Genomic DNA, 19,281 nt, shown 5'->3' with positions numbered 1-19,281 from the left:
GAGCATGTTGGAAATATAGAAGAGGAATTGTTCCAGTTCTTTCCAGTTCTGGATGTTTAGAATTAAGAATAGGTAATTTGATTTCAAAATCTTAAATGCTGATTTTCTTGAACCAGTTTTTCTCCTGTTTTGTTCCAGAGTCTCAAAAGGCTCAGTTAAGTGATCTCCAGAAAATATGTTGCATGCTTATCAAAGCTCTTGAGACCTTGGATTCCTTTCCACTAAAAAGAAATCTTAAATTGTATATTCTGATTATGTGTATAGATTTTTCAACTAAAGAATAAATGTCTATAATTTTTTAAAGAAAGAATATGATAGGCAGATGGTATGAGAGTGTAATATCTACCATCTCCGTCTACCACAAACAGCATTGGTAGAGTTGTGTGCATGTGTACGTGCTCAGTCATGTCCGACTCTTTGCGACCCCCTGGACTGTAGCCTGCCAGACTCCTCTGTCCATGGGATTTCCCAGGCAAGAATACTGGAGTGGGTTGCCATTTCCTATTCCAAGAGATCTTCCCCACCCAAGGATCGAACCTGTGATTGCTAGTGTTAGGATTTTCCAAAGTGGTGAAGACTTCCTGGGAAAGTGCTGGGGGTGGGAATGTATAATTTTCCCTTGATTTTCACTGTAGATGTGTTACTAGAAAATACAGTTAATTCTTAACAGACATTCCCCAAATGAATGTCCAGGCAGGATGTTCACAAATTACGTTTGTTGGAAGACAGTTCTGTGTCGGTCCTGGCCGTCTTCCCATTTCTTGGCAGGATGACTCGTACTGCTCCTTCCTATCTATTGAGTATGAATGGTACTACCCCATTTATTGTATCTAGCAAAACCATCTCTTTGGATTTCTCAGTTGCTGTGTGGGGGCAGTATTGACCACTGATGTAAATTAGGTGTTCTTAGATGGATCTAAGTGGTTGGTCAGTATGTTATCATCGTCTGTCTCTGTCCTCTCTTTGTTGGCGTCATTATTAGATAGCTCTCCTGTGTAAAATGATTGACAGCTAATGGTAGTTCCAAGTTTATAAGAATATTAGAGCGTTCATCCCAGTGGATATGTGCCTCTATCCACTTCCAGGGAGGATTTCTGTGTTTTGTGCATACACTTCTGGTACTGAGTGGTATTATTCTTGTGCATTTTTTGAGTTAATATGTCCCCTCCAAATATGAGTATAAAGTTATTTCGCATTATCATTTATTGAATAATCCATCTGACTTGAAATGTTACCTTTGTTATGTATACAGTGTCATATTCATCTCTAGATTCTGTATTATGATCTGATATTTTTTTGGATGCCCCTATGCCTGTGTCTTCCTGATTTACTTTCTATAGTTTTATAGTATGATTTGATACCTAGTAGTGAAAATCTATTTCATTATTACTCATTTTTAAAAACTGTTGAGTGCTTCTTTTATATTTACTCTTTCAAATGAATTTTAAATGTAATTTGTCAATCTCTGACCTCTCTTATCCCATTGGAATTTTGATTGGAATTTCATTTATTTGGGGACAGTTGATACTTTTTATAATATTGAAACTTCTCATCTGGACCCGCGACTCATGTCTCAATTTGTATGGTTCTTTTTTGATGTATTCAGTAAAATTTTATAGTTTCACTTAATTTTTAAACTGATTGTTAGATAGATTGCTACCCAACATCTTGCTCCTTAATTTAGTTGTCTTATTAGCTCTAATAGTTATTCATTTTATTTTCTAAGTTTTCTAGATTAACAGGTGTATCATTTACAAATATTGATCCTATTTTTTCCCTGTGTTTATGCCTCACTATTTTTATCTGTTGCATTGACTTTATTATCAAAACAAAGTTACCTAATAGTTATCTTTGTCTTCTTCCTGACTTCAGTAAGAGTGAATTAGTGTTTCTTTATTAAACATATTTGCTTTTGGTTCCTAATATGTGCACTATCACATTTATTTTATTCCTGATTTATTATGGGCTTTTAATTGAGGATGGTGAGTGATTTTATCAAGTGCTCTTTGCAGTCCTGTGAAGATGACCCTTGTAGTTTTTCTCCTTTAAACAATTAGTGCATTTTATTAATAGATTTTCTAACATTGAATGAACACTATGAATTCATCAGACTTTGATTAAAAACTACTTTGTAAAAGAAGCATTGATCTTTTAATGCATTGTTGGAGTTGATTTCTTCCTAATCTTTTTTAGGATTTTTGGGAAGCTGGTAGTTTTCTTGTATAATCTTTATCAGATTTTGGTATCAGGGTTATTTTAGTTTGGTAAAATAAACTGGGAAATCTTGCTTTGTTTTTATGGTTGAGAATAGTTTAAATCAGGAATTATCTATTTTTTAAAGGTTTGATAAAAGTTACCTGTAATTTTTATCTGGGCCTAGCATCTTTTGGGGGACCAGATCTGTTACAACCTTTTCAGTTATTTCTGGGATCAGAGGTTTAGGGTGGCATTTTATTCATATTTGTATTCCCAGCTTCTAGTTAGTGTCTGTTTTATAGTGAATACTGTATATATTTGTGTTGAATGAATCTTCTAGAGAAAGAAATGGTAACCCACTCCAACATTCTTTCCTGGGAAATCCCATGGACAGAGGAGCCTGGCTGACTCCAGTCCATGAATTCACAAAGTCAGACACCACTGAGCACAAACACACAACACATACACTCTATGTTTGTGTTGAATGAATGAATAATTGTAATTATGTTTCTAAGAGGTAAATGGAACATATGAATTAGTAGTAATAATAGCTAAGACTTTGTGCTAGATAGTAGTTTGAGTGCTTTACAGTTATTTGTTTAATCTTCATTATAACTCTGGATAAGTTACTATGAATATTCCATTTTACAGTAGAAACTGAGGCACAGAGAGGTTAGGTAAATTGCCTGAAGATATGAAGCCAGTTAAATATTGGAGCCAGAATATGGCAAAAATGATGATATTTGTAGTTGGTGGCATTATGAATGTTTGAAAATACTTAAAGAAATTTTAATAGTGTTTTATAGTCTTCACAATTAGGGGAAAAAAAGAATTAAGCATTTGCCTAACTTTCTCAAAATTTTCCTTGTAAGGGACACATATCAGTGTGTCAGTAAGTAAAACTTAGGAAGGTTTAAGTTCAATTTATTTTTTCTTTTTGTTCATGTAAGTGTAAATAGAACACATCTTTGGGGCATATTGCTCTGCCTTCTTATTAGCAGGTCAACCCAGATTGTTCCACATAATTGTTATTACGTTACAGTAGTTATCATTACACTGTTACCCAGTGTTTTGAAAGTACTGTACAATTTCATATTTTATAAGTTTATTGATTAAATTTTGGCTTGGCTTCTTCCTGATAACAGTTTGTCCTGTTGATTTGAGAAGTAGTATAACTTTTTATCCTGCTTGTCAGGTTTTCAACCTAAAATATGTTCTCCTGAAGTTAACCCTAGGTTCTGGGACCATTGTTTACTGACCACTGCTCACACTCAAATTTTGAGAATTGACTTTTTTTGTTATTTAAAAATAGTAGGTTTATTTTGTTTTGTTTTTTGGCTTGGGTTGAAAAAACAGCATTACCCAGAAATTAGCCACAGTTGTTTCTTGATACATAATCATGTAGACCTTTTACATAAGTATATATGTGATACCTACATCTATACAGTTGAAGAGGAATCATACTATACCTATTTTATAATCTCTTTTTTAAATCTTCATAGATTGAATATATTTTTCAATGACTATCTGATTGGGCCCCATCTTGAGGTCTCTTAAGTCATTCAATAAGTGTTTGTGTATTACTGCCAAGTGCTATTCAGGATGTTGGGCATACATTAGTCAACAACACAGTAAAAAAAAAAAAAGATTGCCCTTGTGGAATTTAAATACTAATGGGAGATGACAGACAAGCAAAATAAACCTAATCAATAGAGTGTTAAACAGCAGTAAATGATATGGAAAAGAAAAAGGGGAGGGAGTTTGGGAGTGTGGGAGAAGTGAAGCTTCAAAAAGTATAGTCAGAGGGAGGTGGGAGAGGGGATCGGGATGGGGAATACGTGTAACTCTATGGCTGATTCATATCAATGTATGACAAAACCCACTGAAATGCTGTGAAGTAATTAGCCTCCAACTAATTAAAAAAAAAAAGAAAAAAAAAGTATAGTCAGCAAAGGCCTTATTCAGAACATATTTAAATAGACATAAAAGAAGTGAGGGAATGAGCCAGGAATGTGCCAACAAGGAGAGTCTGATGTAGAGAGAGCAGAATAAGTGAGGGGAATAGTAGGAGATGAGGTCACAGAGAACTTGTTGGGGCCAGAGATCAGGAGGTGAGTCTGAGATCATGTAGGGACTGGTAGGCTATTATAAAGGCTTTTATTCTGAGTGCAGTGGAAGTCCAGTAGGAATTTTACGGTAGAGGAATGACATGGTCTAACTTACACCTTTAAATGATCATTGTAACTGCTGTGTTGATAATAGAATGGCGAGTGGTATGTGTGTGTACAAGGGGCACGGGGGCAAAGACAGAAGCAGGGAAACCAGTTAGGAGGCTGTTGCATTAAAGTTAGACATGCCAGTGGCTTGGATGAGGGTTAGTTAAAAAAAAAAAAAAAGTTGGATTCTAGGTAAAGATTGACAATGGGCATGATAGGATTTACTGGCAGATTGGATATGAGGTGTAACAGAAAGAAGAGTTAAGGATGACGTAAAGGTTTTTGTCTGAACAACTAGAAAAATGGAGCCACCATCAGCCAAGATGGGGAATGCTAGAAGGGACAGGTTTAGGGGAGAAGATCTAAGAGTTCAGTTTTGGACATAATAAGTTTGAGGTGCTTACCACACATTCAGGTGATGAAGTTGAGTAGGAAGAGGTCTTGGCTGGAGATAAAACCTGGAAGTTGTTGCCTGTATATGGTACTTAAATATAAAACTGGATGAAATTGCCAAAAGAGTCAAGATAGAAAATAGAAGAGCTCAGGGAATTGAGCTCTGAGCCCTCCTTGATTAGAACTTTGGAAGGTAGGAAGAATAAGTAGAGGAGACTGAGAAGGGAGCTAGGAGGAAAACCTAGAGAGAATACAGCTCTGGAGACTTAAGTGAATACTCTTATCTGATTTTAGCGTGTATCTTCCCTTCCAGACCCTGTGGGTTTATTTTTCTCTTCTGTGGGTTGCTAAAATTAAATACATAAACCTCTTCCCCCACCGCTTTTAGCTATTACTTTAACAAGAAAGTATTTGTTTAAAAAAAGTTCACTGTAAGTACTGTGTATGTATCTATTGAAGATAATTTCCTGACATCAGCTCATACACTTACTGGGGTCATCTTGAGCTGCTGAGATGGAACCTGCATCTCACTTCTGGAGAGTAAGCAGTCGATAAAGGCGAAATCAGCAGCTGATCCCCTGAGGTGTCCCTGGCAATTCCAAGTATTTATATAGGATCTGTTTTAGAGCCTCAGGGAATTAGAGTCTTTCTGTCTCTCTCTCAAACTAGATTATTACCACTTACTTATTGGTTAGTTCAAGTATGTGATTAACTGTTCTAGTCAGTCATCCCTCAGTATCTATCTGTTGGAGGGATTGGTTCCAGGACACCCTGCGCCCCCTGCTGGTAGCCAACTCTGAGAACTCACATCCCTGATAGAAAACAGTATTTGCAGATAACTTATAGTACATCCTTCTGTATACTTTAAGTCATCTTTAGGTTACTGTAGCACTTAATACAGTGCTGTGTAAATAGCAACACTTTAAACAATGTAAATGCTATATAAATAGTTGATGGTGAACAGCAAATTCAAGTTTTGCATTTTGGAGCTTTCTTGAGTTTCCCCCCTCCCCTCAGTAGTTTGCAGATGCAGAACCTGTGGGTACAGAGGGCCAACTGTACAGCTCCCCAATTTTCATTGCACTTTGCTTTATTGCGCTTAGCAGATAGTGCATTTTTTACAAATTGGAGGTTTGTGGCAACCCTGTATCCAACAAATCTCTCGGTGCCATTTTTTCAACTGCATTTGCTCACTTCATGTCTCTGTCACATTTTGGTAATTCTCGTAATATTTTAAACTTTTTCATTATTGTATTTGCTGTGGTGAGCTTTGATCAGTGGTCTTTGGTATTACTACTAACTTGCTGAAGGTTCAGATGATGGTTAGCATTTTTAAACAATAAAATATTTTAAAATTAAGGTATGTACATTGTTTTAGACGTAATTTTATCACACACTTAGTGGACAACAATAAAGTGTAAACGTAACTTTTATATGCACTGGGAAACCAAAAAATTCATATGAGTGATTTTATTGCAGCATTTGCTTTATTGCAGTGATCTGGAGAAGGAAATGGCAACCCACTCCAGTATTCTTGCCTGGAGAATCCCAGGGACAGAGGAGCTTGGTGGGCTGCCGTCTGTGGGATTACACAGAGTCAGACACGACTGAAGCGACTTAGCAGTAGCAGCAGCAGTGGTCTAGAACCACACCTGTGATATTGCTGAGATATGCCTTTACTAGCAAGCAAGGATATACTAGTCATTTGTTGCTGGGTAAACAGATTATACAAGAATTTAGCAATTTATGATAGATAGAGTTATTGCTCAGTCGTGTCCAGCTCTCTGCAACCCCATGGACTGTTAAGTCCATGGAATTCTCCAGGTCAGAATACTGGAGTGGGTAGCCTCTCCCTTCTCCAGGGGATCTTCCCAACCCAGGGATTGAACCCAGGTCTCTCACATTGTGGGTGGATTCTTCATCAACTGAGCCACAAGGGAAGCCCAAGAATATTGGAGTGGGTGACCTATCCCTTCTCCAGTGGATCTTCCTGACCCAGGAATTGAACCAGGGTCTCCTGCATTGCAGGAGGATTCTTTACCAACTGAGCTATCAGGGAACCCCATAGCAGCTTTTAGCAACAGACATTTATCATTTCACAGTTTCTGAGGGACAGGAATTTGGGAGCAGCTTAGCTAGGTGTTTTTGGTTAAGTTTTTCATGATGTTGTAATCAAAACGTCTGCAGTGGCAGCAGTATTCTGAATACTTACCTGGGACTGGTAAGATCCACTTCAAGATGGGTGAACTAACATTGCTGTTGGCAGGAGGCCTCAATTCCTCACTGTGGGGACTTCTCCATAGGACTCTTTGGTGTCTTCATGACTTGGCAGCTGGCTTCCCCTAGAGTAAGTGATCCAAGAGAGAAAAAGGAAGAAGGGGAAAACCATAATGCCTTTTATATCCTGATCTTAAAAGACAAATACTGTCACTTCAGCCATATTTTATCTGTAAGAAGTGAGTCACCAAGTCTAGCCCACTTTCATGAGGAGGACTATTAAAGAATTTGTGTACATGTTTTTATTTACAAAATTAAAAAAAATTTTTTTTTCCTTAATTTTTTGGCCATGCTGCATGGCGTGTGGGGGTCTTAGTTCTCTGACCAGGGACTGAAATCTGCGCTCCCTGCAGTGCAAGCAGAGTCTTAACCACTGGACTGCCAGGGAAGCCCTGGACATATTTTTTCAAAACTACCACAATTTAACCTTTGGCCAGAAATTTCTCCCATGTGAGAAATACATTCACCTCCTCCCAAGACCCACCAGAAGTCTTGTCCCTTTATAGCATCAACTTGAAATCCAGGTGTCATTTACTTAGGTCTGAGTATGGATGAGGCTCTTTGGGTATAGACAGAATTCCTTTTGATGTGGAGATCTAGAAACCAAAGACCCAAGTTTTCTACCCCTCACAAATACAACATATAGTGATGGGACAGGTATATAATAAACAGGTATAGAGATTTCTGTTTAGAAAGGGAGAAGATGTAAGGCACACAGAAGTTACTGATTCGTAGCAATTTTGATGTTGGTCTGGATAAATGTTGGACGGTCCTTGATTAGGACTTCATTCTACTTCTGCCCAGGAATGCTTCTCTGTGGCTCTTGTTTCCTCCTTCCTGGCTCTTGATTCCACCCTATGAGTCATTTTTTTCCATGAAAAGTAGTCCAGATTTGCAGCTCCATAGTTTTCTTAGCCTGCATCTTGCCAGTAGAATTTTGAGGGCCTAGAAGATCTCTTTTCATTTTGTACTGCCTCTGTACTTTTCAATTTAAGCTGGTAGTGTTTCTTTTTAAAACTTTGAGTCTCCTGTGAGTATTACTAAAGTTCATGCCATTAACAAAAGCTACGCTCACAAGTCTTTTTTAGATATTCCCCTTTTTACCATGGACTTCTGCCAATATTGCTGAAGGACAATACTTGTGGGTAGACCTGTATACTCCACCAGTGTTCAAGTCCTAACTTCCTAACTCAGCTGTGAATATGATCTTGTTTGGAAGTAAGGTCTTTTATGTGTGTGTGTGCTCAGATGCTTCAGTTGTGTCTGACTCTTTGCAACCCTATGGATTGTAGCCCGCCAGGCTCTTCTGTTCATGAAATTCTCTAGGCAAGAATATTGGGTTGCCATGCCCTCCTCCAGAGGAGTCTTTCTAACCCAAGGATCAAATCCACGTCTGTTATGTCTCCTGCACTGACAGGTGGATTCTTTACCACTGAATCACCAGGGAGGCCCCTGTCAGCATCTTGATTTCAGATTTCTGACTCCCAAAATTATGAGAGAATAAACTCCTGTTGTTTTAGCTACCCAGTTTGTGGGAATATGTTATGGCAGCCCCAGGAAACTATTAATAATACAATATCCACAGTTGTTTAATTGAATAGTTCTCTAGGCACTATCTTTCTGAGGTCTTCACAAAGAATTTTTATAGCCACACTCTTGTTTTCTTTTGGCAATGCCCATTTGATCTTTGCTTGAAAACCATTTCTTTCTTTCTTTTTTTAAAAAGCCATTTCTTAATTTTAGTATCATTTGCCATCTGGAGAGGCTGGGAATTTTCAGAATGATCCAGTCTTAACTCCTTTTTAAGTATTCTTCCTTTAATGTATTCCTCTTCTTTTGCATTTTAATGCAGCAAGATGAAACCAAAAGGGACCTTCAACATTCCTGTCTGGAAATCTTGTTCGCTAGATTATCATCCCGTTCACGAGCCATAACTTCTACTTCCCATCTGATGGCAGGCTTTTGCCACTACATAACAAGGATCTCTTTCCCTCCTGTTTTCCTCACTTTCCCTTAAATACTCACCCATAACTCTTCCTTCCACCTCTGCCCTCTCCTGTATTCCAGAGCTATTTCCACGTTTTAGGGGTTTTTTGGTTTTTTTTTTTACAGCAAGCTTCCCAGGTGGCCCAGTCGTAAGGAATCCACCTGCAGTGTGAGAGACATAAGAGACATCTGTTTGACCCCTGGGTCTGGTAGCTCCCCTGGAGGAGGAAATGGCAACCCTCCTGCAGTGTTCTTGCCTGGAAAACTCCATGGGCAGAGGAGCCTGGCAGGCTGCAGTCCCTGGGATTTCAAAGAGTCGGACACAACTTAGCATGCATGCACTCACTTCTGGGTATCAGAATCTGTGTTAGGTATCTATTGCTGTATAACAGTTACCCCAGAGCTTAGAGGCTTAAACAACAAACATTTCTTATCTCATAGATTCAGTGGGTCAGGAATTTGAGGGCAGCTTAGCTAGGTGGTTCTGGCCCAGAATCTCATGAGCTTACAGTCAGTTCACTGGCTGTTGCTGTAGTTTTCTGAAGAATCAATTGGGAATTACTCAGATTTTGGCAAGTTTGTTCTGGGTATTGCCAGGAAGCCTCAGTTCTTTATCATGTGGGCATTTCCACAGGATTGCTTGATATGGTACTTTGCCAGAGAAAGTAATCCATGAGAGGGTGCAAGGAAGAAGCCATAATGCCTTTTATGACCTATCCTTGGAGAAGGAAATGGTGGCCCACTCCAGTACTCTTGCCTGGAAAATCCCATGGACGGAGGAGCCTGGTAGGCTGCAGTCCATGGGGTCGCAAAGAGTCGGACACGACTGAGCGACTTCACTTCCACTTTGACTTTTGGAAGTCACGGTTATCCTGCCATATTCTATTGTTAAGAAGTAAGTCACAGCTGATACTGATATAACCAGAATCACTGAGCAGACTCTGTCTGGACAGGAAAGCAGAGTAGCTGGAGGACAGGATGAGATTGGAGTAATTAGCTTACAGAGCATTTGCTCATCTACTCCAAGAGGAGATCAGTAAATCAATAAGTGAATGACTGCAGCTGATTGATCAAGAGACAACTCAATCATGATAGTACTTAGGAACATGAATATTTAAGAATCCCAGAAGCAACCACAGAAAGTGACTCCCTCCAGGGAGCAGGAACCAGGGGGTTGGATAAGACAGAGGATCTTTCGTAAGAATCTGTTTAAGTAGGCCTTTGTGTCTTATTTGACTTCCTTAACTTTGGTAATGAAATAAATTTAATTTTTAATAATAAAAAAAAAGTAAGTCACAGTATGGTATTGGTATGAAAATAGACATCTAAATCAAGGTAACAGAGGGCCAGAAATAAGTCTATGCATATGTGGTCAATTAGTTTATGACAGAGGAGCCAAGAATATACAGTGGAGAAAGAACAGTCTATTTAATAAATGGTGTTGGAAAAACTGGATAGCCACAAGGAAAAGAAAGAAATTGGATCAGTGTCTTATACCATACAAAAATTAACTCAAAATGGATTAAAGACTAGAACACATGACCTGAAACTGTAAAATGCCTATAAGAAAACAGGCAGGAAACTCCTTGACAGCAGTCTTGGTGATGATTTTTTTGGATGACTCCAAAAGCAGAGGCAATGAAAACAAAAATAAACAGACTATGAAAAGCTTCTGCATGGCTAAGGAAATCAACAGAATGAAAAGGAAACCAACTGAATTGGAGAAAGTATTTGCAAATGATATATCCAACAGGAGACTAATATCCAAAATGATACAAAGAACTCATGCAACTCAACAATAAAAGCGAACATCTGAATTAAAAAATGTGCAGAGGACTTGAATAGAAATTTTTCTGAAAAAGACATATAGGTGGCCAACAGGTACATGTAAAGATGCTCTGCCATCACTAATCATCAGAGAAATACAAACCAAAGCCACAGTGAGCTATCACCTCACACTGGTTAGAATGGCTATAATCAAAAAGATAAGAAATAACAAGTGATCAGGGTGTCAAGAAAAGAGAATGAGCCCCCTATATACTATTGTTGGGAATGTAAATTGGTATAGCCAATGTGAAAAACAGTATGGAGGTTCCTCAAAAAAAAAAAAAAGAACTGCCTTATGATCCAGCAATTCCTCTTCTGGATGTTCATCTGAAGAAAACAGAAGGACAAATTTGAAAAGATACATGCATCCCATGATCGTTGCAACATTGTTTACCATAGCCAAGACATGGAAGCAACCTGAGGGTCCCCTGATGGATGAATGGATAAAGAAACTGTGGTACATAGATACAGTGGAATATTATTCAGCTCTAAAACAGACTGAAAGCTTGCCATTTGCAACAACATGAATGGATCCTCAGGACATGCTAAGTGAAATAAATCAGAGAGAGAAAGACAAATACTATATAATCTTACAGGTAGAATCTTAAAAAAAAAAAAAAAGAATTCAGTATCCAGGTTCATAGATAAAAGAGAACAGATTGGTGGGTTGCCATAGGCAGGGGTTGGGGGAGAAGTAAAATCGGTGAAGGGGGTCAAAAGATACAAATTTCCAGCTATAAAATAAATATTGGGGATATAACATATAGCACAATGACTGTATTATCAGGGAACTGTAAATGAAACCCACAATGAGATCAATTATAGTTCATTACTGTTAATTACATTACAGTATTATTTTAATACTGTATTGCATATTTGAAAGTTGCTAAGAGAGTAGATCATAAGAAAGTAAAATTTTATAACTATGTATGGTAATGAATGTGAATTAGTTTTATTATGATGATCATTTGTGATATATACAAACATCAAATCATGTTGTACCTGAAAAAAAAAATACAATGTTATATGTCAGTTGTACATCAAAAAAAAAAAGTAAAGTCACTAAGTCCAACCTACACCCAAAAGAGGAGTATGAAATAACTTGTGAACGTCTTAGTTAGCTATCATGGAATTTTTTTTAAAAAGGCTCTTTAGGGCTTCCCTGGTGGCTCAGTGGTAAAGAATCTGCCTGCCACTGCAGGAGATATGAGTTCAATCCCTGGTCTGGGAAGATCGCACACGCCATGGAGGAACTAAGCCCGTGTTCCACAACTACTGAGCCTGTGCTCTAGAGCCCTGGAGCCACGACTGCTGAAGCCTGCATGTCCTAGGGCCTGTGCTGTGCAATAAGAGAAGCCACAGGAATGAAGAACCTCTACAGACAGCACCACAACTAGAAAACAGCCTGAGCAGCAGAGACAACGCAGCACAGCCAAATAAGGGGTGGGCGGGGATGCCATACCTTTAAATAGTATTTTGCACAATGTATATAACACATAAAAATGGAACAACTCTTGTTGCAAGGAGGTGGGTCCAGAATCCCACTGGCCTAGCATCTCTTTAAGCTTTGCATGTTGCTGCCAAGGATCCAGGAATCATAGTTTGAACACTAACTATACAGTCAGAGTCCTTTCCTGCTTAATTCATAAAAATCTATTATTACATAAGGCAGCATAGCTCAGGAAGACTGCCATAATAGCAAAGTAGCAGTCTACCAGGTAGCAGACTGATTTCTGGTGCTATTGTATACAGTGAAAAGCCATTGTGTTTTGGGGAAGGAGTTGGTGATGAGTCAGCCATGGATATCTATAGAGTACTTTGATGAGTCTGTTGTCTTACCTAATTTTTTTTCTTCAACAGAGTACTACAACAGATCATTGCAGGATTCATTCCTGGATCCCCCTTTTCTTGGTAAGTAACTAGTTGCCTTCTGTCTTAGGCTCCTGGAGTAGCATAATTTCCATGTAGTTTCTGTGCCATAATGAGAGACAAAAGGAACTGCACAGGTGAGTGTACAGGTGTGATTGGCGGGCTGTTGCCTGCTGAGCCCAGACTTAATCAGAACTTACTTTTGTATAATTCAGGCTGGTGAGGACCATCCTGGTCCTGCAGGGTGTCTGATTCCATTCATACTCAGATCTGAGGGTCGTGCTAAGGTAGGGAGTAAGGTGGTCCCTACCAGGTTTGGTGTCTGATTTGTGAGTTTCTCTTCGAGATTATATGGGAAGATTTTATTCCTTAAGAATTTCTGAAATTGAAAACATTGCTTCACTTCCTTTTCTCAAAGTAAGAAGGTTTTTTCAGAAGAAACAAAAGGCTTAAATTCAGTAACAGAGTGACAGGTTAAAGATGAAATGTCTTCTTGTCTGGACAATTATTTGCCACTTCTGACTCTACCCCAGAAGGCTTCTTTGCTCAGAGGGACCTTGGTCCTTCCACACAGTTACCCTGTTTTCCAGCCTCTAGTTTCTTTTTTTTTTTCCCAGCCTCTAGTTTCTTTAAGCATGTTCCAGCCAAAGAGTCTGGATATCTGTCATGCAGGGTAGTACACCCACAGCTCCAGAAAGAGGTGCTGCCAAATCCCCTTTGTAACTGCTCTAAGTTGTGATTCAGAGATACGCTGTGGCTGCTTCTCTACTTGAAAGCTGCTCATTGTGTAGGGCCACAGGCTGCCCCTTAGAATGAGGGAACTCTGCTGTCAATTTTGGCCACTCAGGAAGGGAAAAATCTCCTTAAAAAGCATCTCCATCTATGTTTAATTAAAATGGGCACAGAGGAGACAAACTTTTAACCAGCAGGCCATGAGTCACTCTTTTTGCTCTGGTTTGTCAGGTGGTATTTTAGGTAGCTTCACATTTTATGTTCCATACAGTTAAGCAGGAATTCCTCTAGAATGAGAGACTGCCTCTGGATAATCTGTTTGACCTTGAAATCACTGAGAAATTCTTTGCCACTTGGTTCTAGAGAACTAGTGACTTGCCAGCTCTGAGAGAGAGCAGGATTCCTCTGCCAGCTTTTTCTGCGGTGTAAGGCGGAGCCTGGTCACTCCATCTAATGCTGTCTGTCTCATCTCATGTATAGGAGCGGGATGCTGCACTCCAACCCCGGGGACTATGCCTGGGGTCAGACAGGGCTTGATGCCATTGTAACCCAGGTGAGGAGCTGCCTTTTGAGGGTGTCTGTTCAGTGTGTCTCACGGTTCCACAGGCTTCCTGCTTTCCTTCTGCTACTTTCTGGAATGGCAGTCACTCTGCTTTCCCTAATATTTTGAGCTTGTGGGTTTCTGTTTTGCTAAAGAGATAAATGGTTTATGGGTTTAGCTCAGCATCCATGTACTTTCTTGGTCCTAGGGACTTTCTAGAAGATAGCTTCAACTCCAAAGGAAAAAACTTCTATAACAAACAATATTTTCTGTTTTGGCCTCTTGTTCATTCCTATGAGGATTCTATTGACAAGTACTTCACAAAAAAGAAAGGTCTCCTCACATGTTGAAGCAGGAATTTCTGCTAGATGGAGCAAAGTAGGGGAAGGAAGCAGAGAAAAAGGTATTCCCATGCCATGAATAATTGCTTCCACTTGTTTATGTTTATTTTAATTTAATTGGTTTTTCATTTCCCTTGTGGATTGCTGAGACTAGAAAGCATGTCATTTATATCCAGGTCTTCTTGTAGGCAGTAATTTACCTGTTTCTTGGCTTACCTTATGCTACTTTCCATACTCTCACCTTTTTCTTTCTTTCAGCAAAACGAAGTTTTTGAACTGGTTAAGTATCATTTTCTGTTAAGGTGTAGTTTTATTTGTGACATCACAACCCTTTTGCTGCCTCCAAGCTGCTTTATGCCCAGAGGTGAGCCTTGCAATGATGGATCTGTCTGTAGGCTTATACTAATGTCACTCTGAAATTGTAAAACAATTATTCTGGCAGCAGGAAAGGGCAAACCCAAGCCTCTCAGAGCCTTGTGGAAGCCAAAGCAACTAACATTTCTAATGTCTGCACTGTTCTCAGATGGAGCAGCTCCCTCCCTAGGGATAGTTCGATGTCTGCCACTTCTTCTTTGCCTTTTTTTTTTTTGTAGCTTCTAGGACAACTGGAAAATACAGGGCCTCCCCCAGCTGACAAGGAAAAGATCACATCTCTTGCAACAGTGACAGTAACTCAGGAACAAGTTGGTAGGTTCATTTTCATATGTGTGTTTCATTTTATTATATCTGTTCAGAATCTGAGCCATGTACTGTATTAAAAATCTTCCATGAAACTGTAGCACTCCTAAAGTTCCTACCTGTGTGCCAAATAGGAAAGGTACTTATTCCTTCATTAGGGTTAGTCAACAGGTAATTCCTGATCAATTACCATGATATTTTTCTAGCTGCCATGCAGGAAATAAAGAAGTACAAAGGTATATAAAACTTGATTTCTTGAAGAACTTACTAGAGGAAGCAAAACTCACCAAATGATTAGACATTATTATAAAAAGTACTTGAGCAAATGATACTCTGGGGGAAAAGGAAGAGAAAAAAATAGGAGGCTAGGAATTTGTTTCACAAATTAGGTAGGTACTTAGGTACATTAGACATAGATATTATTTTGTTTATAAGCATGAAAAGAACTTAGTGATGAGGGACATTATTTTGGACTTGGAGTTTCTTTCCCCATGAATTCTACTTTAGAGAGTCAGAAGATTTTAAAAAGACAGGATGGGCCATCTTAGATTATTCTGTTTATGGCAAAGTATGAACCAGTGAAGAATGTCAGTATGGATATGGAGTCTGAATTAGGTATAAGGAGTGTAACCTCATTAGATCTGAAATAGAATCTAATTTGTGGAGTGATGGGAGGTATGTTTGAATCGGAGATGTAATTGGATACGTATGACTGGATAGGTCCTTGTTGTAGAGGACCCTGAAACTGGCAGAGGAGTTAGGGCTGGGTGTTTTAGGTAGTAGGTAAATTTTGTAGGTCCCTAACTGGAGGAATGAGGGAATTTGAGTGATCTTTGGGGAAGATTAGTTTGGAGGGTAGTATCTAAAATATTGGAAGAGGGAAGGAGCAGAAATATTCTTAATGGGCTATTGCAGCATTCTGATGGGGTTCAGGTGATGGTGGCAGTGCTACAAAGGAAAGGGTAGATTCAGATCATTTTTGAAGAAAGGCTTTCCTCTTTGATTGCATAAGATAAGGAGGGGAAAGGGGGAAAGATGATTCTAAAGTTTTGCAACTCTGTAACTACAGAGGTGGTGCTGACATCATCAGGGATGGAAGAATTGTGAGCAGGCCCTGGTTTGGATAAGGAGGTGATGTGATGTTTTTAATTTTGAATCTGTTGATTTTGGGGATGCCAACTGAGAATCCAAGAAAAGATGAGCTGGGAATTGCTGTGGAGCTGGTAAAACTAACTGGTAGCAAAGTATAGGGTATATTTGGAAGGCTTGGAGTCAGCGTTGTTACCTAAGAGGCTATTGCAGTAAACTAGGCATGAGAAGTAAAAGCTGGAATTAGGGCAAACATCGTGGGAGTAGAGAGGAGGGAGTGAATCTTTTAAGTGGCATTTTACTCCAAATGCTGTGAATACTGTGGAGCATGTAGCATACATACCCCAGCTGCTGGAGAGATAGACTAGCTGGTGTTACTAGCCAAACTTGGGAAACTTGGAATTTGCTGCTTGGTAATCCTAGTTCAGTTTGTAGCCATTTTCTCTCAGAAGAAGGTTTCCTGTCTCTGGACTTGGAGCCTGAGTTACCCTTGGGCCTTGCAGTTCTGTAGCAGTACCTCCTGGTACAACTTTTAATAAACAACTTGTAGAAAGGGCTTTAGGTTAACCATGATGAAATAGGATGTGTAATGTCGAAAGTAGTAGAGTGAAAGTGGCTTGACACATTGAATGAGAACTGCTAAGATTGCTGAGATGAGTCCTTTGGTTGTGGTGGACAGATTGCTAGTGTTTCCTAAGTAGAAACTACCAGAAGACTTTCACACATTTGAGAAGACGTTTTTCCTGTTTTACTTAACAGATAATCTAAGCCCCAGTTCTTCCAACTCTTTATGTTGAAAAATAGGCCTCATAGAGTTGTTGTCTGGACCTTATTGGGACGGGCCCATTCATCAGTCCTTTTCATATCCCTGGCTCTGTCCCCATTTTGAAATAAAATTCTGCTTCTTCTCTGCCTCCACCTTAAACGCACTTTGTTTTTCTTTGTGTCCCTTTGGTTGGTAAAGACAATCGGCTGGGTTTTTTCCTTCTTTTTGCTTGTTTATTTTAAAAGGCATTTCCTCCTCTAACAGATAAGGGCTTAGAGTGTCCAGTATGCAAAGAGGATTACACAGTTGAGGAGGAAGTCCGGCAGTTACCTTGCAACCACTACTTTCACAGCAGTTGTATTGTGCCATGGTTAGAACTGGTAAGTACAGACAACTCTCATCTGTGATGGGGCCCCTGTGCCAGTCATGTCTTGGGGGGATCAGTAAGGGCATAATTAATGGTTAGTGGAGAGCCAAGCAAATCAGATTTTAGTTTCTGGCTAACTCCTAGTAGCACCATTACCATGTTTTAGGTTATTAATCTGTTCAGAACTTCTCTAACCGGGGGTTAGCAAACTATAGCCTACAGGTCTCTGTGGCCTGCCACCTATTTTTGTAAATGAAGTTTCATTGGAACACAGCTATGCTCATTTGTTTACAGATGGTCTATGGCTACTTTTGTGCTCCCTCAGCAGAATTGAGTAGTTAGAACATTGGTGGTGTGGCCTGCAGAGTCTGTAATATTTACTGTTTTTCCTTTTAACAGAGCAAGTTTGCTGACCCCTGCTCTAGACCATCTCAGGTCATTGTTTCTAGTTAGTTCTGTTTGATAGTATGTGTTAGCTATTGTTAAGTTGCTGCCTTGAATTCTTTGTCAGTTCTGTTAAAAGTTCTATATGGGAGATGTCCTGGAGTTACAGTGGGTACTCTGTGAGAATGCATGCCCTTTTTGTTTATCTACCTGCTAACTGTCAAGGTTTCTTAAGTGTTTAGTTAGTTCTTCCAGCTTCTCGGGTCAGGCTGTTCACATGGACTTGTATCTTCTTTCTGTTTCAGCATGACGCATGTCCTGTATGTAGGAAGAGCTTAAATGGTGAGGACTCTACTCAGCAAACACACAGCTCGGGGGCTTCTGCAAGCAGCAGATTTAGCAGTGACAGCCAGCTCCATGACCGATGGACTTTCTGAGACTAAAGAGCACGTCTGAGCCAGGGCCATGGTAGACCTATCCCAGCTATTAATTGTATCAATGCAAAAAAAATAGTAGGTGGATTTAGGAATCACTTAAGAAACCCCAACTCATAATATTAATTCACTGAGTGTTTTTCTTCTCTAAATTTAAAGTTAGTGTCTGCAGATGGAATTGTATCTAGAACCAAATGCCTCTTATTCCTGAATTCAGAGTGATAATTTTGTTAAGTGTGAAACTTAATTATGTGGGTTTCCCCTGCTAGAATAGAATTGGTTAATTATGTGGGTTTCCCCTGCCAGAATAGAATTGGTTCCTTAAAGTCTGCCTAGGGTCCTGCTCTCTGTCATGTTACCTTGTGATGGTTGTTTCCACCTCTTTCTTCAACCTCCACCGTCTTCAGTGTACTTTATAGTAAATACAGTGGAACCAGAGCCCTAAAGTCCTGCTGATAAAGTGCTTCTGTTTTAATTTACAAAAGCATCTACTCTTGGCCACATTAGCCATGGAGTGAGGTAATGTTAAATTAGGAATATGAGACTAATGATTTTTTTTTCCCTTAAATCTTTAGAGAGCAAATCAAAACAAAGTTACAGTGGAGAGGCTTCTAATTGTACTCTTTGGTTTTCTCATTTTTATTTTTGAAAACTACTTCGTAAGAGGCAGCTTCTGCAGAAACCAACATGACAAATGACAGGTCTTAAGAGTCTTGTGTTGGTAGGAATCTGATTCTGGTTCCTTTTTGGGAATAAGTTGGGCAGGATAAAGTCTCAGAAAGACAGATGTTTGAAATCTCTGGTTCTAATCTAAGGTTTTTTAGTGATTCTCAACTCATTGTTTATCCTGGGGACCTTAAAGTAATTTTCCTCACAGAAATAGGATTATTTTATTACTGCTTCTACAGCTAATTCATGTTTTTTTTTTTTAATAATTCATTGGTCTTCAGGAATTGAGACTTTATGTTGTTTCATTTTAATTTTTAAAGTCCATTTATCATCTCTGAAACCTTTTTGTTTGCTTCGTTCTGGCTTTACTTGGAGTCATATTGATTTTTGTGATCATGCTGAAACAACTTAGCCTAGGAGAGATAGGCCGCCTTTTTTCAGCCTTTTTTCTCATGTACATGCACATGCTCTTTGGTGCATTTAAGTGTTTAAAGTTGAATAAATGAAGAAGCTTAA

The 19,281-nt window shown here is 39.1% G+C and overlaps 1 protein-coding gene across 2 annotated transcripts in view; it reads left to right on the top strand.

Annotated features, from left to right (window-relative positions):
* RNF115 (ring finger protein 115) overlaps nucleotides 1-19,281 on the top strand; it is a 66,099-nt gene extending 46,818 nt beyond the window's left edge. For both annotated transcript variants that reach the window (XM_043456787.1, XM_043456795.1), the window contains 5 exons: nucleotides 12,756-12,806; nucleotides 13,977-14,049; nucleotides 14,972-15,065; nucleotides 17,176-17,291; nucleotides 17,968-19,281. In XM_043456787.1, the coding sequence (XP_043312722.1) occupies nucleotides 12,756-12,806; nucleotides 13,977-14,049; nucleotides 14,972-15,065; nucleotides 17,176-17,291; nucleotides 17,968-18,099 (466 nt within the window). In that variant the 3' untranslated portion in view covers nucleotides 18,100-19,281. The remainder of the gene's footprint in view (nucleotides 1-12,755; nucleotides 12,807-13,976; nucleotides 14,050-14,971; nucleotides 15,066-17,175; nucleotides 17,292-17,967) is intronic.

Source organism: Cervus canadensis, chromosome 2, assembly GCF_019320065.1.
Source record: "Cervus canadensis isolate Bull #8, Minnesota chromosome 2, ASM1932006v1, whole genome shotgun sequence".
Classification (NCBI taxonomy): Eukaryota; Metazoa; Chordata; class Mammalia; order Artiodactyla; family Cervidae; genus Cervus; species Cervus canadensis.
The sequence above is the reverse complement of the archived record's forward strand: the minus strand, read 5'-3'. Positions and strand labels throughout refer to the sequence as shown.